Source organism: Artemia franciscana, chromosome 1, assembly GCF_032884065.1.
Source record: "Artemia franciscana chromosome 1, ASM3288406v1, whole genome shotgun sequence".
Taxonomy (NCBI): domain Eukaryota; kingdom Metazoa; phylum Arthropoda; class Branchiopoda; order Anostraca; family Artemiidae; genus Artemia; species Artemia franciscana.
The window spans coordinates 18133996-18151086 of NC_088863.1; the positions used below are offsets into that span (position 1 = coordinate 18133996).

The 17091-nt window shown below is 34.4% G+C and overlaps 1 protein-coding gene across 1 annotated transcript in view; it reads right to left on the reverse strand.

The window, feature by feature from the left end:
* The window catches only part of LOC136026501 (tyrosine-protein phosphatase 69D-like), a gene marked incomplete at its 3' end in the record, with an annotated part of 106048 nt that overhangs the window by 66196 nt on the left and 22761 nt on the right, over positions 1-17091 (reverse strand). Inside the window, 6 exon segments of the mRNA XM_065703128.1 lie at positions 506-799; positions 4495-4678; positions 6159-6268; positions 9239-9384; positions 11129-11267; positions 14161-14442. Coding sequence (XP_065559200.1) covers positions 506-799; positions 4495-4678; positions 6159-6268; positions 9239-9384; positions 11129-11267; positions 14161-14442 — 1155 coding nt within the window.

A 17091-nucleotide genomic window follows, 5' to 3' on the forward strand; every position in this document is an offset into this window, starting at 1 on the left:
CTTTAAATTGTTAACCTTGAAAATCTATAAACTATTCCATGTTAGATACAGATATAAATCATCAAGTTCTTTCAAATGTCCAATTTCCTAGATGACTATTTTCAATTTTGTATATCCGGCATATTTAAAGCAATTCCTCTTCCGTGCTGAATTCCAGAGTTAAAAAATTAACAGTTCCTATTATATATCCGGGTGTCTGTGTCCTAGGTTAACTCGTTATAAGCGACCAATTAAGATTGATTGATTCAGTTCTGAATCTGTCCTCGTCACATGTACATTTATTGCTCCAACTGTATTATATGTATAACAAAACATTTTATTCACTACACATGAACTTTGTGAAAGTTAGAGACGCTAAACATCCCCCACCTGTGGAACCCCACATTCTCGGCCAACACTACCACAAGATTCCAAAGAAGAGAGCATAGAGAGAAGGTGACACTTCACAAAATAGAATTCAATTCTAATGTAAGTGAAGGGAAAGGAGACAGAAAAGACAACTAACCTCCATCGATAGTCGTGCCAATCGTAGGTGTTGACCATGGTCCACACTCCTCGGTGTACATATTACACGACTTGACAGTAAACGTGTAATTCCTAGCTGGTTTAAGATTTTCGAACAAATGCTGTTTTTGATTATATACAATGGCTTGTTTTTCTTCATTGGTAACAGCGTCAACAAGTTTAACGACAAAGTATCCAAGGAGATATTTCATCTCTTCAGGGGGAGCTGTCCAACTTGTAGAAACTGAGGTCGATGTGCCACCCCCAGCTGAAGCCTTAGGAGTAAAAACATGATCTAAAAATAAATGACAAGGTTGAACTTTGCCGCCGAAAAAAATAAAACGATACTAAAAGTAAAAAAACACAAATCAGTAAATAAATAATCATAAATAAATAAATAATACATAATAAATAATATATAAATAAATAACACAGTAAATAAATAAATAAACAATCAGTGAAAGTAAACTCGTATAGAAACTAGAAGACAAAACATAAAGCGAATTTCAAACATATTTGGCACCCGTTCTCTAAAATCACCAGGATAATACTACCGCTGCTACCGAAAATTCATCAAAGCATTAAGCCAACTAAGGCCAAAAAAAGCAACACTGAACAGACTCCCTCCACCCTAATCTACACAGAGTTGAACTCGTCATTCCGACTCAGGAAATCCTTATTTTAGTTGAGCCTTTTCTCATGACTTATTCTCACCCCAGATGGATTGCAAACCAAGCATTTTCTGGATTCAGATCACCCTGCAGCCATAAAAAGTCACATGACTATCTCAAACTTGCTTTCATTACAGCAATAGAACGGTAAAAGGGTAATCTACCCTAGAAGGGTAAGAGGGTAACCAATAGAAGGGTAGCAATAAAAAGGTAATAAAATCAAAATGCTTGTCTTTGCTATTCTACTATCTGTATATTAACTGCATTAACCATCTTTACTAATAGTACTACAAAGGTAGCAAAGTAATCCACTTGATCGCCCTTCGCATTACCTAGCATTACCCTCTGATATGCCCTGATAATTTGAATTTCGATGGGACTAGAAAATGAATTTCGATGGTACTAGATGGGACTGAAATTTTGGTCTTGAGATTTGATTTTCTCACTGTAACAACAAAACGGTTGAACCATACTTATAAAAATTTGTTTTTTACCTCCACCTTAATTAATTGCCCCCACCTTTTCCCCTAGTTAATAAAAAAATAGATTAAAGAATATTTTAACTGTCAATTTAAGTTAGATTCTAGGGTGGAGACTCCTCTTTTCGTTTAGTTTTATTTATTTTTTATTTGGTAATTTTGAATCTATTGGCAGTTTTGTTTTTTTTACCGTGCGGAGATTTGAAGAGCCATTTTTTTTTTCCGGTATCTGGAAATAGTGCTATTTATTTATTATTGTGTGTACAAAACCAAACACGAGTTATTCTCACCTTGGGTCATTGATTTGATAGTTTTGTGAAAACACTTTTTATTGAGAACTTGAGCGATTTAGTCTTTTTACTAACACTATTGTCCTGCTTTAAACTCTCAAAAGGTCAAACAATGAAACACATTTTTGTCTATGTCATCTGTATAATCTAGAACTAGGGGAGTTTTATTTTCTCATTTGGTACAAATTTCCATAGACTTTGCGGTGCCTTTTAGAACCAAGTAGGTCAGAATAATTAATATAATTATTTATATAATTAATAAATAATATATACAATCGTCGCTAAGATACAATCTGCTTAACTTCTGATTTCAAACGAGACAAACTACTGAACTTGCTCCCAACCTTAAACGTAACAACATTACTCTTGTAAACAGAAACAGAATTAATGATTAGTGTTAAGTTTGCTGTTCACTCCCAGAGAATTTAAATATTTTCTGCAAGGTCTTTATGCGATTCTGGTTGCCTTAATAACATTGAGTAGCACAAAAATCACTAGTCAGCACAGTCAACATAAAACCGTAAGCTATACAAGACAAAAAATTCGAATGTTCAGGAATATATGGGTATACACTTTTTAATGAACAAATTAGACAAATTAGATGGCGTCTCCCCCATCATAAAATGTTTTGAAATTTGAAATCTTTACTATGTAAAAATGGAGAACTCTACTATCTCAAATAGATTAAATACAGCATGTCGTCTTGGCTTAAAACCTGGTTATTGTAAGAGCCATTGCCTGAGCATATTTCAAGAATAGATCAGGATGGTCATTCATTTGCCAGTATGATCAGGATCATACCGGATGGTCATGTATTTCAATACTATGGAAGAGTTCCTCAGTTTCACTGAAAACATCCTCGCCATATCTTGAGTGAGCTTACTTTTTGAGTCCCTTTACAAAAGAAAACAGTCTTCCATCTTGGGAAAATCGTTCCATTGTGTAAAAACAGGAATTAGATGCTAAACAAAATGTGATTTATTGTAAATGATAAATGATTTTAAATGATAATTAAATGATATAAAATCTTTAATTAAAGTTTTGAAATAACTACAATAATAAAATTTATATTATTTTCATAATAAAGATGTAGTAAAGCTGTTTACAGTGATAGACCAAGAAAAAAACATTTAAGTTCAAAATTTTGGGTTATGTGGTAACTAGAGAGAGTGGTATAGAATAACCTGTATACAATTATAAAGCAATGCCTTTGCTTTCGAAGCAAAAAAGGAAAAAATACCCGAAGTAAGCTCTCATTATGAACAATTTGTCTTTTTTTTTTAAAATAATGGCAATCTTTAGTTGAAACTTGAGGAATACAAACCTTGGAAGAAACAGGCTGATATTTTTCTTCTTATGTTATAAGTCAGAAATTAAATTAGATTTACGTTGCATGGGCAACGTGTGGTGTTGCTGCAACCTTTGTTCGGCTTCACCGAGTAAAGTGTTGCGAAAGCAACACTTCGGTTTTGCTTCCTCGCTTCGATTAAACGCTGAAGCTGTTAATCTGTAAGGATCTTAAAATAAGTATTAGGTACACCAACTCGCAAAAGTTACGAACCCCTCATTGCAATTAGCAAAAGTTGCAAATCCCTAATCACTGAAGATGATTTTAGCCTAACAGCCGATTATTACTTACAAGTCCCCAACATGCCTCACCACTGGAACCAAATTGGTCTTACCATCAAATACACCGAAAACAAATGAAAGGTACACCAACTAGCAAAAGTTGCGAACTCCTTACTGCCGAAGATGATTATGAGCTAACAGCCGATTGTTGCTTAAAACTCCCCTATATGTCTCACTATAGGTATCGGCCTATTTTTGGTTTCAGTTTGTACCTTACTACTGAAGTTGTCAATCCCTTTAAACTTTCAAACTGGTTTATCTCATGAAGGAGTTTTTCTACCAAAAAATGGATGACATTTACTTTGATCAGCTCATAAAGAGCTATCAACTGCTGTGAAGAAAAACAAATCTATCTGTTTTAGTTCAAAAGTTGACTTTTTTGCCGTAGGCCAAGTTTCTAACGCCATCGCTTAGACAGGAGCAAAGGATAAACTCTAATTTCTGAAGCAATGAGAGAACTTCTAAAGTTTAAGAGGCACATCTGATACCATTTCTCTATCGCAATCCCAAGTGCGAAAAACCGAATGATAAATTCAGCTGAAATCACGAACAGAAATGGGTAGAAACACAAGCAAAAACCATCCTTTCTGGCCCCAGGCAAGGGTTCTACGAAGCTTTCCAAAATGCAGTCATATTCATCAATCCGACCTAAGGTCTACACTTTCCGTAGAAACCGCAGAGATTAGACCCTTGCCATTTTCTAGGAATAAGCTGAAATCGGGGTGCTAGAGGAAAAAAAAAAAACGACAAAACCAAAGTGTTGACTTCGCAACACAATTTGACACTTTAACTTTTAACTAAGCAGCAAGGAAGAGAGTGCAAGAAAGAACGAAAGATGTAAAAAGAGAGAAAGAGAGAGAGAAAGAAAGGGAAAAATGAAGAACAAAGAGTTATGATATGATATAATCCAAATGAACTTACCTTCAGCTAACGTAGTAGCGGCGTTTTTTTCAGTGCTAATGCTGGAACCAAACTTATTTTTTGCTTCAATTTGCAAGCTATATGTCGAGTTTGGTTCCAAACCACGAATAACAAAGTTAGTGACATTACCAGTAATGGGTCTCTGATGTCCAATACGCCACTCTTCCGTACCCTCCTTCATAACCTAACAAAAGATATGTTCGTCTTATATTTATCAAATTTAACACAAAGATTCACAGCCAACTTTAAGTGAATGTGAAACAAGTAATAAATAAATAATTTATAAAAAAAAAACGAGAAAAAAAGTTTTGGACGGACGCTTAAACTTCGATAAAATCTGTCTTGGCTTTTTCTACAATTAAAATTGATTAGTTGTGGGCATTAAGCCATGGCTAATTGTAGAAAAAAGCCAAGACAGATAGTCCAATTGAGTGAGAGGCATATCTGGCATTAACCCCCCTTATTAGGGGGCAATCGAATAGTTGTGAACATCAAGCCATGGCTAATTGTGAAAAAAAGTCAAGACAGATTTTAGGCCCAACCGTGTTGCAAAAAAAGAAAAAAAACTGTTGCCAAAATTATTACCGACAGACATGTTTCCGCGCATCTACAGATAGCTGTTACCAAAACTTACTGACAAATTTGTTCAATAAAATGTAAACTACTTCATTAAAAGAGGGCTTGTAGGATATATTTGTGTTTTTTAGGCTTTTACTTTATTTCTATGCCATGTTTGAATTTTTTAATACTGTTTAAAAACTCTATTTTCAAGTTTCATTTACGAATTTCATACCAAATCATATTTTTTTAAATGGCCTATTTACTTTTGGTGCATCTACAAAAAAAAATCCTCGCAGCAGCATTTGGGACCATGAAAACAAGTCTGGTTTTAAAATCTTTTGCAAAGTGGTGATTCGTGCCCTGTCCCTCAGGGAACACCAGGGAAAAATAATATTGTAGAAGCAATTGGTATCATTCCTCAAATCAGGTAAAGGAGGACATGGTAGAAATTAAATTAAGAAAAAAAAATATGTTTTGGTCACTGTAGGTGCTCCTTTGCATGTGGGTTGGCATTTTTTCTTTTAGGAATTCTAAGCATTTAAAATTCCAGAAATTTTATTATCTTAATTTCACACTTACGTTGATCGCAATAAAATTACAATTAAATTGACAGCTGCAAAACAGGAAAAAAAAATATTCCAAAAGTTAGACCACCCTCCTTCGATATTCAAGAATCTTGGATACAGTCCTTAATAACAGGTTTTCCTTTTTATTTGGAACACTGAATGAGGTTCGAACGCCAAAGGCCACCATTACCGGCAAAATAATCTATTTCTTGAATGAGACTTTCAGGAAATACTTTTTCGAGGTTCTGTTGGAGAAAATACCAACAGCAGATTTCTTTTTTTCCAAAAACCTATTTACGCTAAGAACAAAATAGCACTAAAAAATTGTGATTAGCTGCATACAAGATCTTATCCAGGATTTCTGATCGAGGGGGGGGGGGGGGTCTTTGTGCTAAAAAAAAAAAAACAAATTAAAAATTTGTTTATATGCCCTTTTGTTACGTTTTTACTATGCAGAAAAACATTTCGGGAGGGGGTCAAACCCCCTCTTCCCTGGATACGGCCTTGGGTGCATATCTGAGCAGAATCCTTACTCACCTTGATCACATAGTTTTGTACTTTTTCGTTCCATTCCACAACCGTCCAATTAACATAAATATCTTCTTTGCCGACCCCCAAGGCGAAATCAATTTGAACATCAGGCTTGTCTAAAAATAACATATTTATATAACACTTCTCTGAAGAGACTACTTTGAATTAATAAAAAAAAAACGTATAGTAGCATACAACATCCTTCAAGCTGGTCCCTGGAAACTTGTCACGATTAAATGAATTTTCCACAGTTTGGTAGAAAATAATCTACCAAACACTTTTAAGGTGATACGATTTCAATATTAGACACACAATATGTGCACACCAGATGAGAAGGTTAAGCACTGAAGTCTACCAAAAATATTTGGTCTAAAAATGGCTTGGGTTAAGAATAAAAGGAAAAATTCAGCACAAGTACTCGTTTTCTAAACTATTAAAAAGTATACTTTGCTACATTTTTCCAAATTAAATGTTTTGGTGCCTGTGTTCTTTCTGTTAAGCTTAAAATATTAAGAAACAGGATTGTAGGATTGATTTCTGCTTGGATAAAGGAAGATTTAGTCAAACTCCAAATTGTGAACTTGGCAACAAAGCAATTTGCTACAAATCCGAAGCAAACGACTTTGTTGTGTCAATACGGACTGAATGTTACCAAATATGATATATCCTATGATATAAGGGATAAAGCCCGACAAATAATGAATATCCTATTCCCTAGTTAACATCAAATCAATAAAGAATCCCAAAAAAGTTTTAGTGAGATTGATCTCTACTTGGTAACACGGGATATAGAGTTCGAATTCAGCAACAGCAACCATTACAGGGCCTAGAAACCAGGAAAAAGAAGAAGAAACCAATTAACCAAGAATACAAAACATATGACAGCCTCTTCCTTACCCCTACGCTAAAATGTTTGGGTCCGAGAGCAACATATCTGATTGTAATTACAGTAATCCAGCCTAACTTTTTCATAGGTCGGCCTTCATCGGACCGCAGTCGGACAAACTTGGAACCCTCTGCCTTAATAATAAAAAATAGGAAAGACGCAAATTGAAATTAATCAATCCAGTTCATCAGACTCAATCCACCATGGCATAGCCCAGTAAGGAATATTGAATCATTAAATGGTGAATGTAATTTTTGGATATGGTAAAAGACTTTTTCACATACTCTTATTTTAGCAGACATTTTTCAGAAGAATGCATGCATTAAAAACAAAATTTGTTAGACCCAAAAACTTTAGCAGACATTTTTCCGAAGAAGGCATAAATTAAAACATAAAGTTAAATAATAGGGATTTTGTCAGACAGTGGAACTACCAATAAATGAATATTTCGACCCTGTATCCAAAGGCCGTCCTCAGCAGAACAACAAACGAAAATATAAAAGATAATTGCATTAAAATGCGATCATTGAAACTACAATTTTTTTTTAAACAGTCCTAGCATCCTTACTTCAGTGAAGTTTCTTTTATATTTTCGTTTGTTGTTTTGTATAGGACGGCCCTTGGATATACGGTCGGAATATTCATTTATTGGTAGTTAAATTGTCTTACAAAAAAATTCCCTATTGTTCTTCTTGTTGTTTTTGTTTATGATGGAAAAGCAGTGTGGTACTCGTCACCATTTAAATCCCTAAAACCTTAGCAGACATTTTCAGAAGGTAGCATGCATTAAAACAGAAAAATTTAATATTCCCAAAACAAAAAGAGGATTTTTTGCAAGATAATATTCGTTAAGTTCAATAAATACAGTATTTCTAGCACGAATTTCCAGCGCCAGCGCCAGCGCCAAGATAACAACACTTTTTCGAGTGTCAGCAACCGTCCCTCCCCATAGAAGAATCCACTAATCCCCACCATATAGCTACAGTACAACTATATGACAATATATGGCCATTAGTTTTGTTGGATAGGTCCATTATAAACGTTAATTTTTTATAGACGGTATCTATGTCCAAAAAAAGCGGATATAGGTAAAAAATAAAAATTTAGGGTAATCAGAATTTTTCTACTTAAACAAAAAGAATAGGAATTTGAAGGATTTGATTTACCAACATCTTTGATTATCGAAAAGACAGAAAGGATTACACTAAATACAGACAGGCCTGATTTTCTAATCAGGGTTGGCTTTTATTCACAAAAGGTAGAATCTTGAAAAGTGGCTAGTTTGTCCAAACCACAGTGACAAGTCTCGCGATAAGAACAGGGCTAAACCAGCCACTAAACACTAACCAAAGATTAATGTTAAGATTTAGACAGGAAAATTTTTAGACACAGTCATCAAGACAAAGGATTTTTAGCAAGGATCCATTTTAAGTGATCCTACTGTTCAAACAGTACTCAAATATTAGTGTTATAGGATACTAACGTTACGCTTATAATATTAAACACCAAGGACATTTCAAAGCTAGAGCCAATTAAATAAAAAAAAAACAAGTTTTTTTTTTTAACTGAAAGTAAGGAGCGACATTAAAACTTAAAACGAACAGAAATTACTTCGTATATGAAAGGGGCTGCTTCCTCATCAACGCCCCGCTCTTTACGCTAAAGTTTGACTCTTTCTCTCAACTCTACTTTTTAAAACAGTAAAAAACTTTAGCGTAAAGAGCGGGGTTCTTTACGCTAAAGTTTATAATATGTTTATAATATTTATAATAGGGTTCTCTGATATGCTGAATCTGATGGTGTGATTTTCGTTAAGATTCAATGACTTTTAGGGGGCGTTTCTCCTTATTTTCTAAAATAAGACAAATTTTCTCCGGCTCGTAACTTTTGATGGGTAAGACTAAACTTGATGAAACTTATATATTTGAAATCAGCATTAAAATGCGATTCTTTTGATGTAGCTCTTGGTATTAAAATTCCATTTTTTAGAATTTTGTTTACTATTGAGCCGGGTCGCTCCTTATTACAGTTCGTTACCACGAACTGTTTGAACAGAGTGGGTCACGGCTAGGGCCAAAAATCATTCTTTTCTTTTTATGTTAAAAAAATAGAAGTTGCAAGCAACAGCTTCGGCATTTATTGTAAATCTCCTAAAAATCAAACAATTCAAGATAGCGGAGAAATATGTTACGGTACTAACCTTCAATAATTAAATCAATATTTTCCTCTTCTTGAACTAAACCATGGGCTTCACATGTATAAGTCCCATTATGCTCACGCTTAACACTTTCAAAAATCAAGGTTTCTTGTATGCGATATTTCTCTTTGTTCTCCAATAGTTCAATCCTATAAGAGACAAAGTTTAATTAAAAAGGGGCCAAAAAAGTGATTATGAAAAGACAAAACACCACATTTTCTTGATCAATCGTTCCCCACTCCCACTAAATGTTTGTCCTTAGCAGGAATTGAATCTTGGTTTCAAGGGGAGAATCAGATCCCTAAACGAGGTAAAAAAAAATTATCTTTCAATGATCAAACATGAGCCATCTCTTCAAGTTTTTCTGTAATCAACCTCTAATTATTCAGTAGCTTTAAAGCAATAGGCTACTTATTCTGGATTTACAAACAAATATATTTCAATTTAACACAGAAGAGACTCTTATGAATGAAATTTTTAAATGAATTTGGTTGAGATAGCATTTTGAGGGTCGTCTAAGTCTTAAATAAAAGCATAGACGATCCAAGGCAATTCCGTCCTAAAAAAAAGTCTAAGCCCACCTGCTATGCAACAAATTCGGCTGACAAGACAGCAACTCTGCAATCTGTCGAACAATCTGTTCCCCACTCCCACTAAATATATGAAATCTCGATTAATCTTTCTTCAGATTAATCTGATTATCTTGAATAATCGTTCCCCATTCCCACTAAATATCTGAAATCTTGATTAACCTTTCCCCAGATCAATCTGATTAATCAAGGGTCTGATTATCCAGACCCTTGATTAATCTGATTATCTTGATAAATCTTTCCCCACTCCCACTGAATATCTGAAATCTTTCCCCACTCCCACTAAATGTTTGTCCTTAACAGGAATTGAATCTTGGTTTAGATCCTTAAACGAGGTAAAAAAATTGTCCTTTGAATTTAATCTTGGTTTCAAGGGGAGAATCAGATCCCTAAACAAAGTAAGAAAAAAGAAAAAAAAATGTCGTTCAATCATTAAACTTCAGCCATCTCTTCAAGTTTTTCTGTAAACAACCTCTAATTATTCAGTAACTTTAAGCAATACTTATTCTGTTTAATCCTGTATTCTGTATAATCCGTCATAAAAAGTCTAAACCCATCTACTATGCAACAATTTCAGCTGACAAGACAGCAACTCAGCAATCTGTCGAACAGACAAGCTTAATGTTCAATCAGACTTCATTTAAAAAAAAAAATCTCATTCCGCAATTTAAAATGGCAAGCATTAACCAGAAAGCCGATGAGATAAAGACTATCATTAAAACACAAGTTCAAAATCAAAATGAACAAAAGCCGTCTCTTGTATATCGTACTTTTAAGCTGTTCATCTGAAACCGAACGAAAAGCTGGACGTCTTTGAACGGGGTAGGATGAGATCAAAAATAGGGGTTCTAAGGAAATTGGAACTTCATGGTAGGGAGTAGAGTGAAGCTTTGAAAAGATTAAGATGGAGGAGGAGTGTATACAGCTGAGTCGGTCTCAGGTGGCATGGTGCTGATATGAGTTATTAGCAGTAGTTGTAGTAATATTTGTCACCACAAAACTTGATGGAAGTAACTAATTACGCTTTGATTCACTTTTAAAGCTTTTTTACTTTTACGTTTTAAGCCACATTTTGACTTATTTTTTACTAATTACGCTTTACCACTAATACTAATTGACTAATTACACTTTAAGCAAAAATTTGGTAGTCATCATAGTCTACACAAGGCCAACCTAGTCTTGGTACATATGAAGAAACAAGTCAATTTGTTCAAATGCAGCGTTTTAAATAAGCGCTTTACGCATTTTCAAGCCTGAATTTGCCATCTTGAGAAAAAAAAGCAAAAAAAAAACGAGCAGTTACCCATGATCTTTCCAATCCAATAATCTATCTTCGTAAAACCACTTAATGAATTTAAGAGGGAATCCTTTAGCAGTGCAGCTTATCGTTGCTTGTAAACCAGCGAGTTTTACATCGCCAATGACATCCAGTAGCAGTCCAGCTGAAAAAAAATAATCACTTATTAGATTCTAAGACAGTGTGAAAAGAAGTGTATGTAGTGGCAAGAAGATAGGAGGTATGAACTGAACCCTCCTCCCCCTTCCCCCAAAAAAGCAAACAGAAGAAATGTTGGCATTGCGTCAAAGAAAGGTGCGTTTCTTTATTAAATTACAGGGTCAAGCCCATTGAACTGCCAAAAATAGGTACTTGTATTTTCAGCCCCCGCAAGGTAAAAAATGTGGTACACTAGTTTCGAACCAGGGGTTCCAAAAAACGGCGGGCGCTAGAATCACCAGTCTCAGAAAATGTAGCAATATGTCTCAAATTTGAACTCGAGTCTCAAGAAGATTTATTTTTGGGGTAAAAAAAAACATAATTTTTCGTACTTTCTCTAGCAGTTCTTTAAATTTGCCACCGGAGACTCCATTATTGGACAGAGATAATGAAATCGTGGCTTTTTTATACTTGCCATTAGTTTACCCATTACGAGTGTTGAGTGGTCTGAAAATGCAGACATAATGATTGGTATATTGAAGATGGAATATCTTAATTCGGCTGTATTACTGTCTTTTTTTCCATTTCTTCAGGTTTCCTACTCTTGTTATGCTGCTGCTCCAGCTTTCTTATTTTAATCTACACTTTATCTGATTTACCTATTGCACCCACCAAGTGGAAAATAATCCAATTACACCACAAGCGGAAAAACCTGAATGCAAGGGTAACTCTAAATGGGATAATTATTCCAGAGGTTGAAAATGGTCTGAAAAGGCAGGCATAATGATAAAGATGGAATACCTAGAAAGAAGGGTTTGATAGACCAAATTGCTCTAGAGGTTTTGTTTATGTCAATATGAGTAAGTCGTTTCACAATTTTAGTAGGTATGTACATAGTGGTATAAACAATTGCTTTTGGAACAAACCTGAATAGGCAGACAACCACTTTCAGGACAAATTTTCGTTAATATTTAGACAGATAATCCTTGATGTAGGTGAGTATTTAAGTTGATTTCAAGAAATTTCATTTATACAACCAACTACTTCCTAAGGACAACTGAAATACACCCTTCTTTGTTGTTTAAAAATAAGAAAGGAATAGATCATAGCTAAGTGATTTGATTCCACTGCTTTGTTCCCTTAGAGAGAAAGTAAACCCAGATGAAGTAAGAGGAATCTAGGAATTCTGAGAAAATTTAACCACATTTTCCTGGGCTGATTCTAAAAATCTTGTTGAATTGCTTAATTCAATATTACCCTCTTATTACCCCAGTGCATGTATGTCAACCATTTCTTCCCTCCTGATACCGCTCTCTAAAGGTATATGGAAGAACGTGGAACCTTATCCTCGCTAAAGGATTTAAAGTGTACTCATTCCAATCACAGGGCCTCGGATGAGTCCTGCATCGTTATTTTTCGTGACTACCTACCCGCGCTGGGAGTGGGTAATTTGCGCGCCTGCTGCCTTCCTTGGATGTGACTTAACACGTATAGTTTTGATAATAACTGTTGCTTGATTGAAAGTCACTTTATACTCTTTCATGCGTGTCTTTCGTTTTCTTCAACTTTGCAATGGTTTTCCTTCGGCCTAATTCTAGTCTCTGATCATTCTACAAACTACCTTCATAAATTCCATTCAATCCATCAGTCCAATCAGACTTTAATTCTCTGACTGCTTCTCATGCTGCCTGAATAATCTGTTTGAGATAGCTAAAGTGTCACTCTTTTCGCGCCTTCAGAAAAATTGTAAAAACACATGATTCTGTATAGCTTTTCTTAATGAGGTTGATACCTCTAGTCCAAGTTTCAATGCGAGTTTGTGTTGTTTAATACGCAGGGTATTTTACTCTGGCTAGGTACGCTCAACAGCTACTCAGTGGAGGGCGGCTACTCCTTGTTTTCCTTTTTAGTGAGGGTATTTCTTTCTGTCTTTTTTTTTCTCTGGCGTTGTTCTTGAACATATTGCGAATGTAGGGACTGACAAATTGTTTTATTTATTAAAATACTGTTTCTGTTTCACCTATTATAATTGTTTATCAATCAGAAAACGTTGAACCTTTACTCAAGAAGAAAAGTAATTTTATTAGCAATAGGGATGAATTAAATATTTATCTAGAGGCTGTTTATTCACTACTTTTACAAAGGCCTATTTAGTTCCTCATAGTTGCAGCAGTAGCTGCAATATAGTAAAGGGCGAACTACTTAATCTTCAGTTTTTCTAAAAATAAACTGGAAAGTAAGAACTATGAACTAAGACACCTACTTGGTTTATCATAGTTACAACAGTAGCTGCAATCTGGATAAAGCAGTCCTTGTCACTGACTTGAAAACTACTACTATTAATCGGGTTTGACTAAAAAGTAAAGTGTAGGTACTGCATTTTTTTTTTAATTTCGAAAAAATCATTAAGCCTCACGAAAATAGCGGTGATTGGAAATAAAAAAGTAACAACTTTTGGCCAAGCATCCTTCACTAACGTTTACAATCGTCCACCTTGAAAGCCAAGTAAAACTGCATTTTAACAAGGATGTTGCGTGACTTCTCCGTGTCGCAACTGTTGTAAGACTGTTGCGTGCCTTTTTTTTTTGTTTCTTCAAGAGGTAAAGGAGACCAGACACAATTAGGATAATATATTTTCAACCCAGTATATTTTCAATACATATATTTTCAATTCAATACAATACATCTTTGGAGTGCCAAAGATGACTTCAAACTATGTAATCGAAACCGTTTTGTACTGAAAACATGACATTGCCAACATAAATAGCACATAATTGCAACTTATGATGCCGCAAACTTTGTTAACAAAAAAAAAATAATATAGTTGTTGATAATTCAGGTTTAAGATTCTTTGAGTAAAATATTGGATAATACTCAAAGAATTTTCCAAGGTGACTTACTTTCAAACTCGAGCTCAACCGTTTTTTCTCTTTTCAGTTGAATGTCACCAAGATTTCCTGTGACTGAACAGGTCAAATTCCCCAAATTATCAGGAGTACGCTTGACACTGATAATAACATCTCGAGCTGATTGTCCTTTGAGAATTCCGTCTTGCTTGTTGTTCAACAGCCATATGATGTCAAATGTTGCGTCAAGTTGGTTCGTCTCTATTGTGCAAACGGTTTCAAGGTCGTCAGTACTGTTAGGCTGGACAAAGCTTACTTTAACGTCGAAGTCAAATTCTAAAAGAAATAATAATTAAAAAAAACTTTACAACGAGAATAATCAACAGTTTCGCTTGGTTAGAATGAAAAGTCATTATTATGCTCAGACACCACCAATAACAACAGTTTATATAATATAAATCCCAAATCATTTATTGAACGTCTAGTGCCTGGGCAATATAAATGATAACACATTGATAACATAACCCATAGTATACAAAAAAGCCATATTATTCTTTTTACACTAAGGATAAAAAAAAAACAAATTTCGAAAGAAATAAGATTTGGTTCTGAAAGAATGAACTTATGACTCTTGTGTTTAATTTGGGAAAAAAAAACTATTTTGTAAATACCAAGTTTTGGAGTTGTTACACTAAAAAAAATATTAATATTTAAAAATCGTTAAATCATCCAATACACATTAATTATAGACACAGACTGTCAGGTACTCGTCACAATGGTAACGTGAACAATTTTCCTTATATCGTAAGTCTCGAATTATGAAAAAAAACGTTTGGAATATTGCCTGGATATTATGGATAACAGCACATTAATCCTAATCCCCCTAATCATTAGTACACAAATCTTCTGAAAACCGTGATTGCTTTTCTAGTGGAAAAAAAAAATTCGAAAAAAGAACGGTCTTTGATTTTGTAAAAATACTCTAATATGGATTTTGTGATTAATTTCAAATTTGAAAAAAAAAAGACTCAAAGAACATTTTTTTTGACAAATAAACTAAGCGTTAAATTATTAAATTATTATATTTAAAATTGAAGAATTTAACAATTTCTAATTGTAAATTATAAAAGAGAAAAAAATTTCAGGACAAACAGAACAGATATATCCCAAGTGTCTGCTCTGTGCCTCTACAAGCTCTTGTCATTTCCTGTTTGTGACCAAAAGAGAAATAATTATCTCTACTAATTTTCATAACGCTAGAAAGAAACTTGAGTGGAATATCTTAGAAATCAAGAAAAAATAAGTGAATCTAATAGATGACATCATTTGAGACAATGACGCTATCCATGAGATGTCTCTTCAAAACCGTATGTTCAGAGTTCCTAACCTTTTGAACTTCAAAGCTCACTGTCAATGGGATAATTATTTTAAGAGTCAATAGCAGATTCATTTATATAAAGAAAGGTTCCATTATGATAATTTATCCGTTTCTCAATGTTAATGTTTGATTATATCAAAAGAATGTATCACCTTTCTACTGAACGTATTTAAAGTAACGAAATTGCATACTTTCATACACTCTCTACGCGTAAATAACAGGAAAGTATTACCGCTAAAAACAGTCCAATAAAAGCTATAGAAAAGTTTTATTTGGCTACAAAAACGGATTAAGTTAAGATATTACAATATTTTGACACCAATGATTTTTTATTTCAAAATAGCGAATTTAGCTTCATCGGTTCATTTTTACTAAAATACACATTATATCCTTCGCATCATAAGAAATATCTCTGAGGACCTTTAGATTTGCAAGTCCATTCAGCCATCTAGGCTTTGCTACGGAGCTTCTCAGGTATTTTTAATTTTTCAATCTTCTAAGAATAAAAAACACCTTTCAGCAATTTTTGCCGCTTACCAATTTCAGGTAGAAACTGACAACGTAGCGTAAAAGAAGCTACTGTCACAAGCATTTAGTGCCTTTTTTTTATAATTTGCATTCTGATGACAGGGTTCCACACCACTTGATCATGTAGTCACTCTTGTATGGAAACTTTCATGCCAAACTTCCAAAGATCCAATTCTGCTGTTAAGCGGCTCAACTCGATTTGGGGTTGATCACTTTCATGAAGTTCAATTGAAAAATTCCAAAGAAATGGGTAAGCAAAAGACTCCCAGGGCAGCAGAGTATATCTTTCTTTGTTGTAAGCCTCATTTGGAGTTTGTTAGTTAGGCTGTCGGCAAAATTTTAAACAAGAATCCTCCTGACATTAGCTTTGCTTAAAAATTCCACTTAAAATCAAATGATTCAATTGTTTTATAAATAGTTTACGTGGAATCTTTTATGATTTGTAAGGTAAAGCACTGTCTATTTAATCTAACTTCAACTTAAATAATACATATGAAAACACGTTCACTATAGGAATAGCAAATAGGGGAGAGGGGCGAAACCGCACGGGGGCGACTCAGTAAGTTTGACCTTTTGTCTAAAGTTTTTCAGCTAAGCCATTCAAAAAAATTCCCGCTAGACGTCCTTCATGTAACGCACATTTGGTGCAAGTTTTAAATATGCTTGCCGGAAATCCTGACACATGTAGTCTTTGTCAAATAATTTCTAAGTTATTGCAGGATCAGAGAAGGCAAACCCCAGCTATTTGCATGGCAATTTTCATCAGTAAATATCAGGCCGTTATCTTTGAAAAAAAAATCAAATTGGTGTCAACATGGGGCAACTTCGGACACTTTCCATGGTGCCCAGCTTCGCCCCGTACTGACAGAAGTTTTTCGTAACTTGGAAAATTGAACTGTATGTAGCTGGAGGCAGAATATTGGTAAAATTGATAGTATTCCTTTTGTGTTACAGAGGACCTGAAGTAATATATCTTGACTTCAAACTTTGTTTTAAACATTTACACTTAGACAAAAGTTACCCCTTGCCTTACAACCTAGCCTATTTAAACACAATTACACTGCGTAACAATCTTTGTC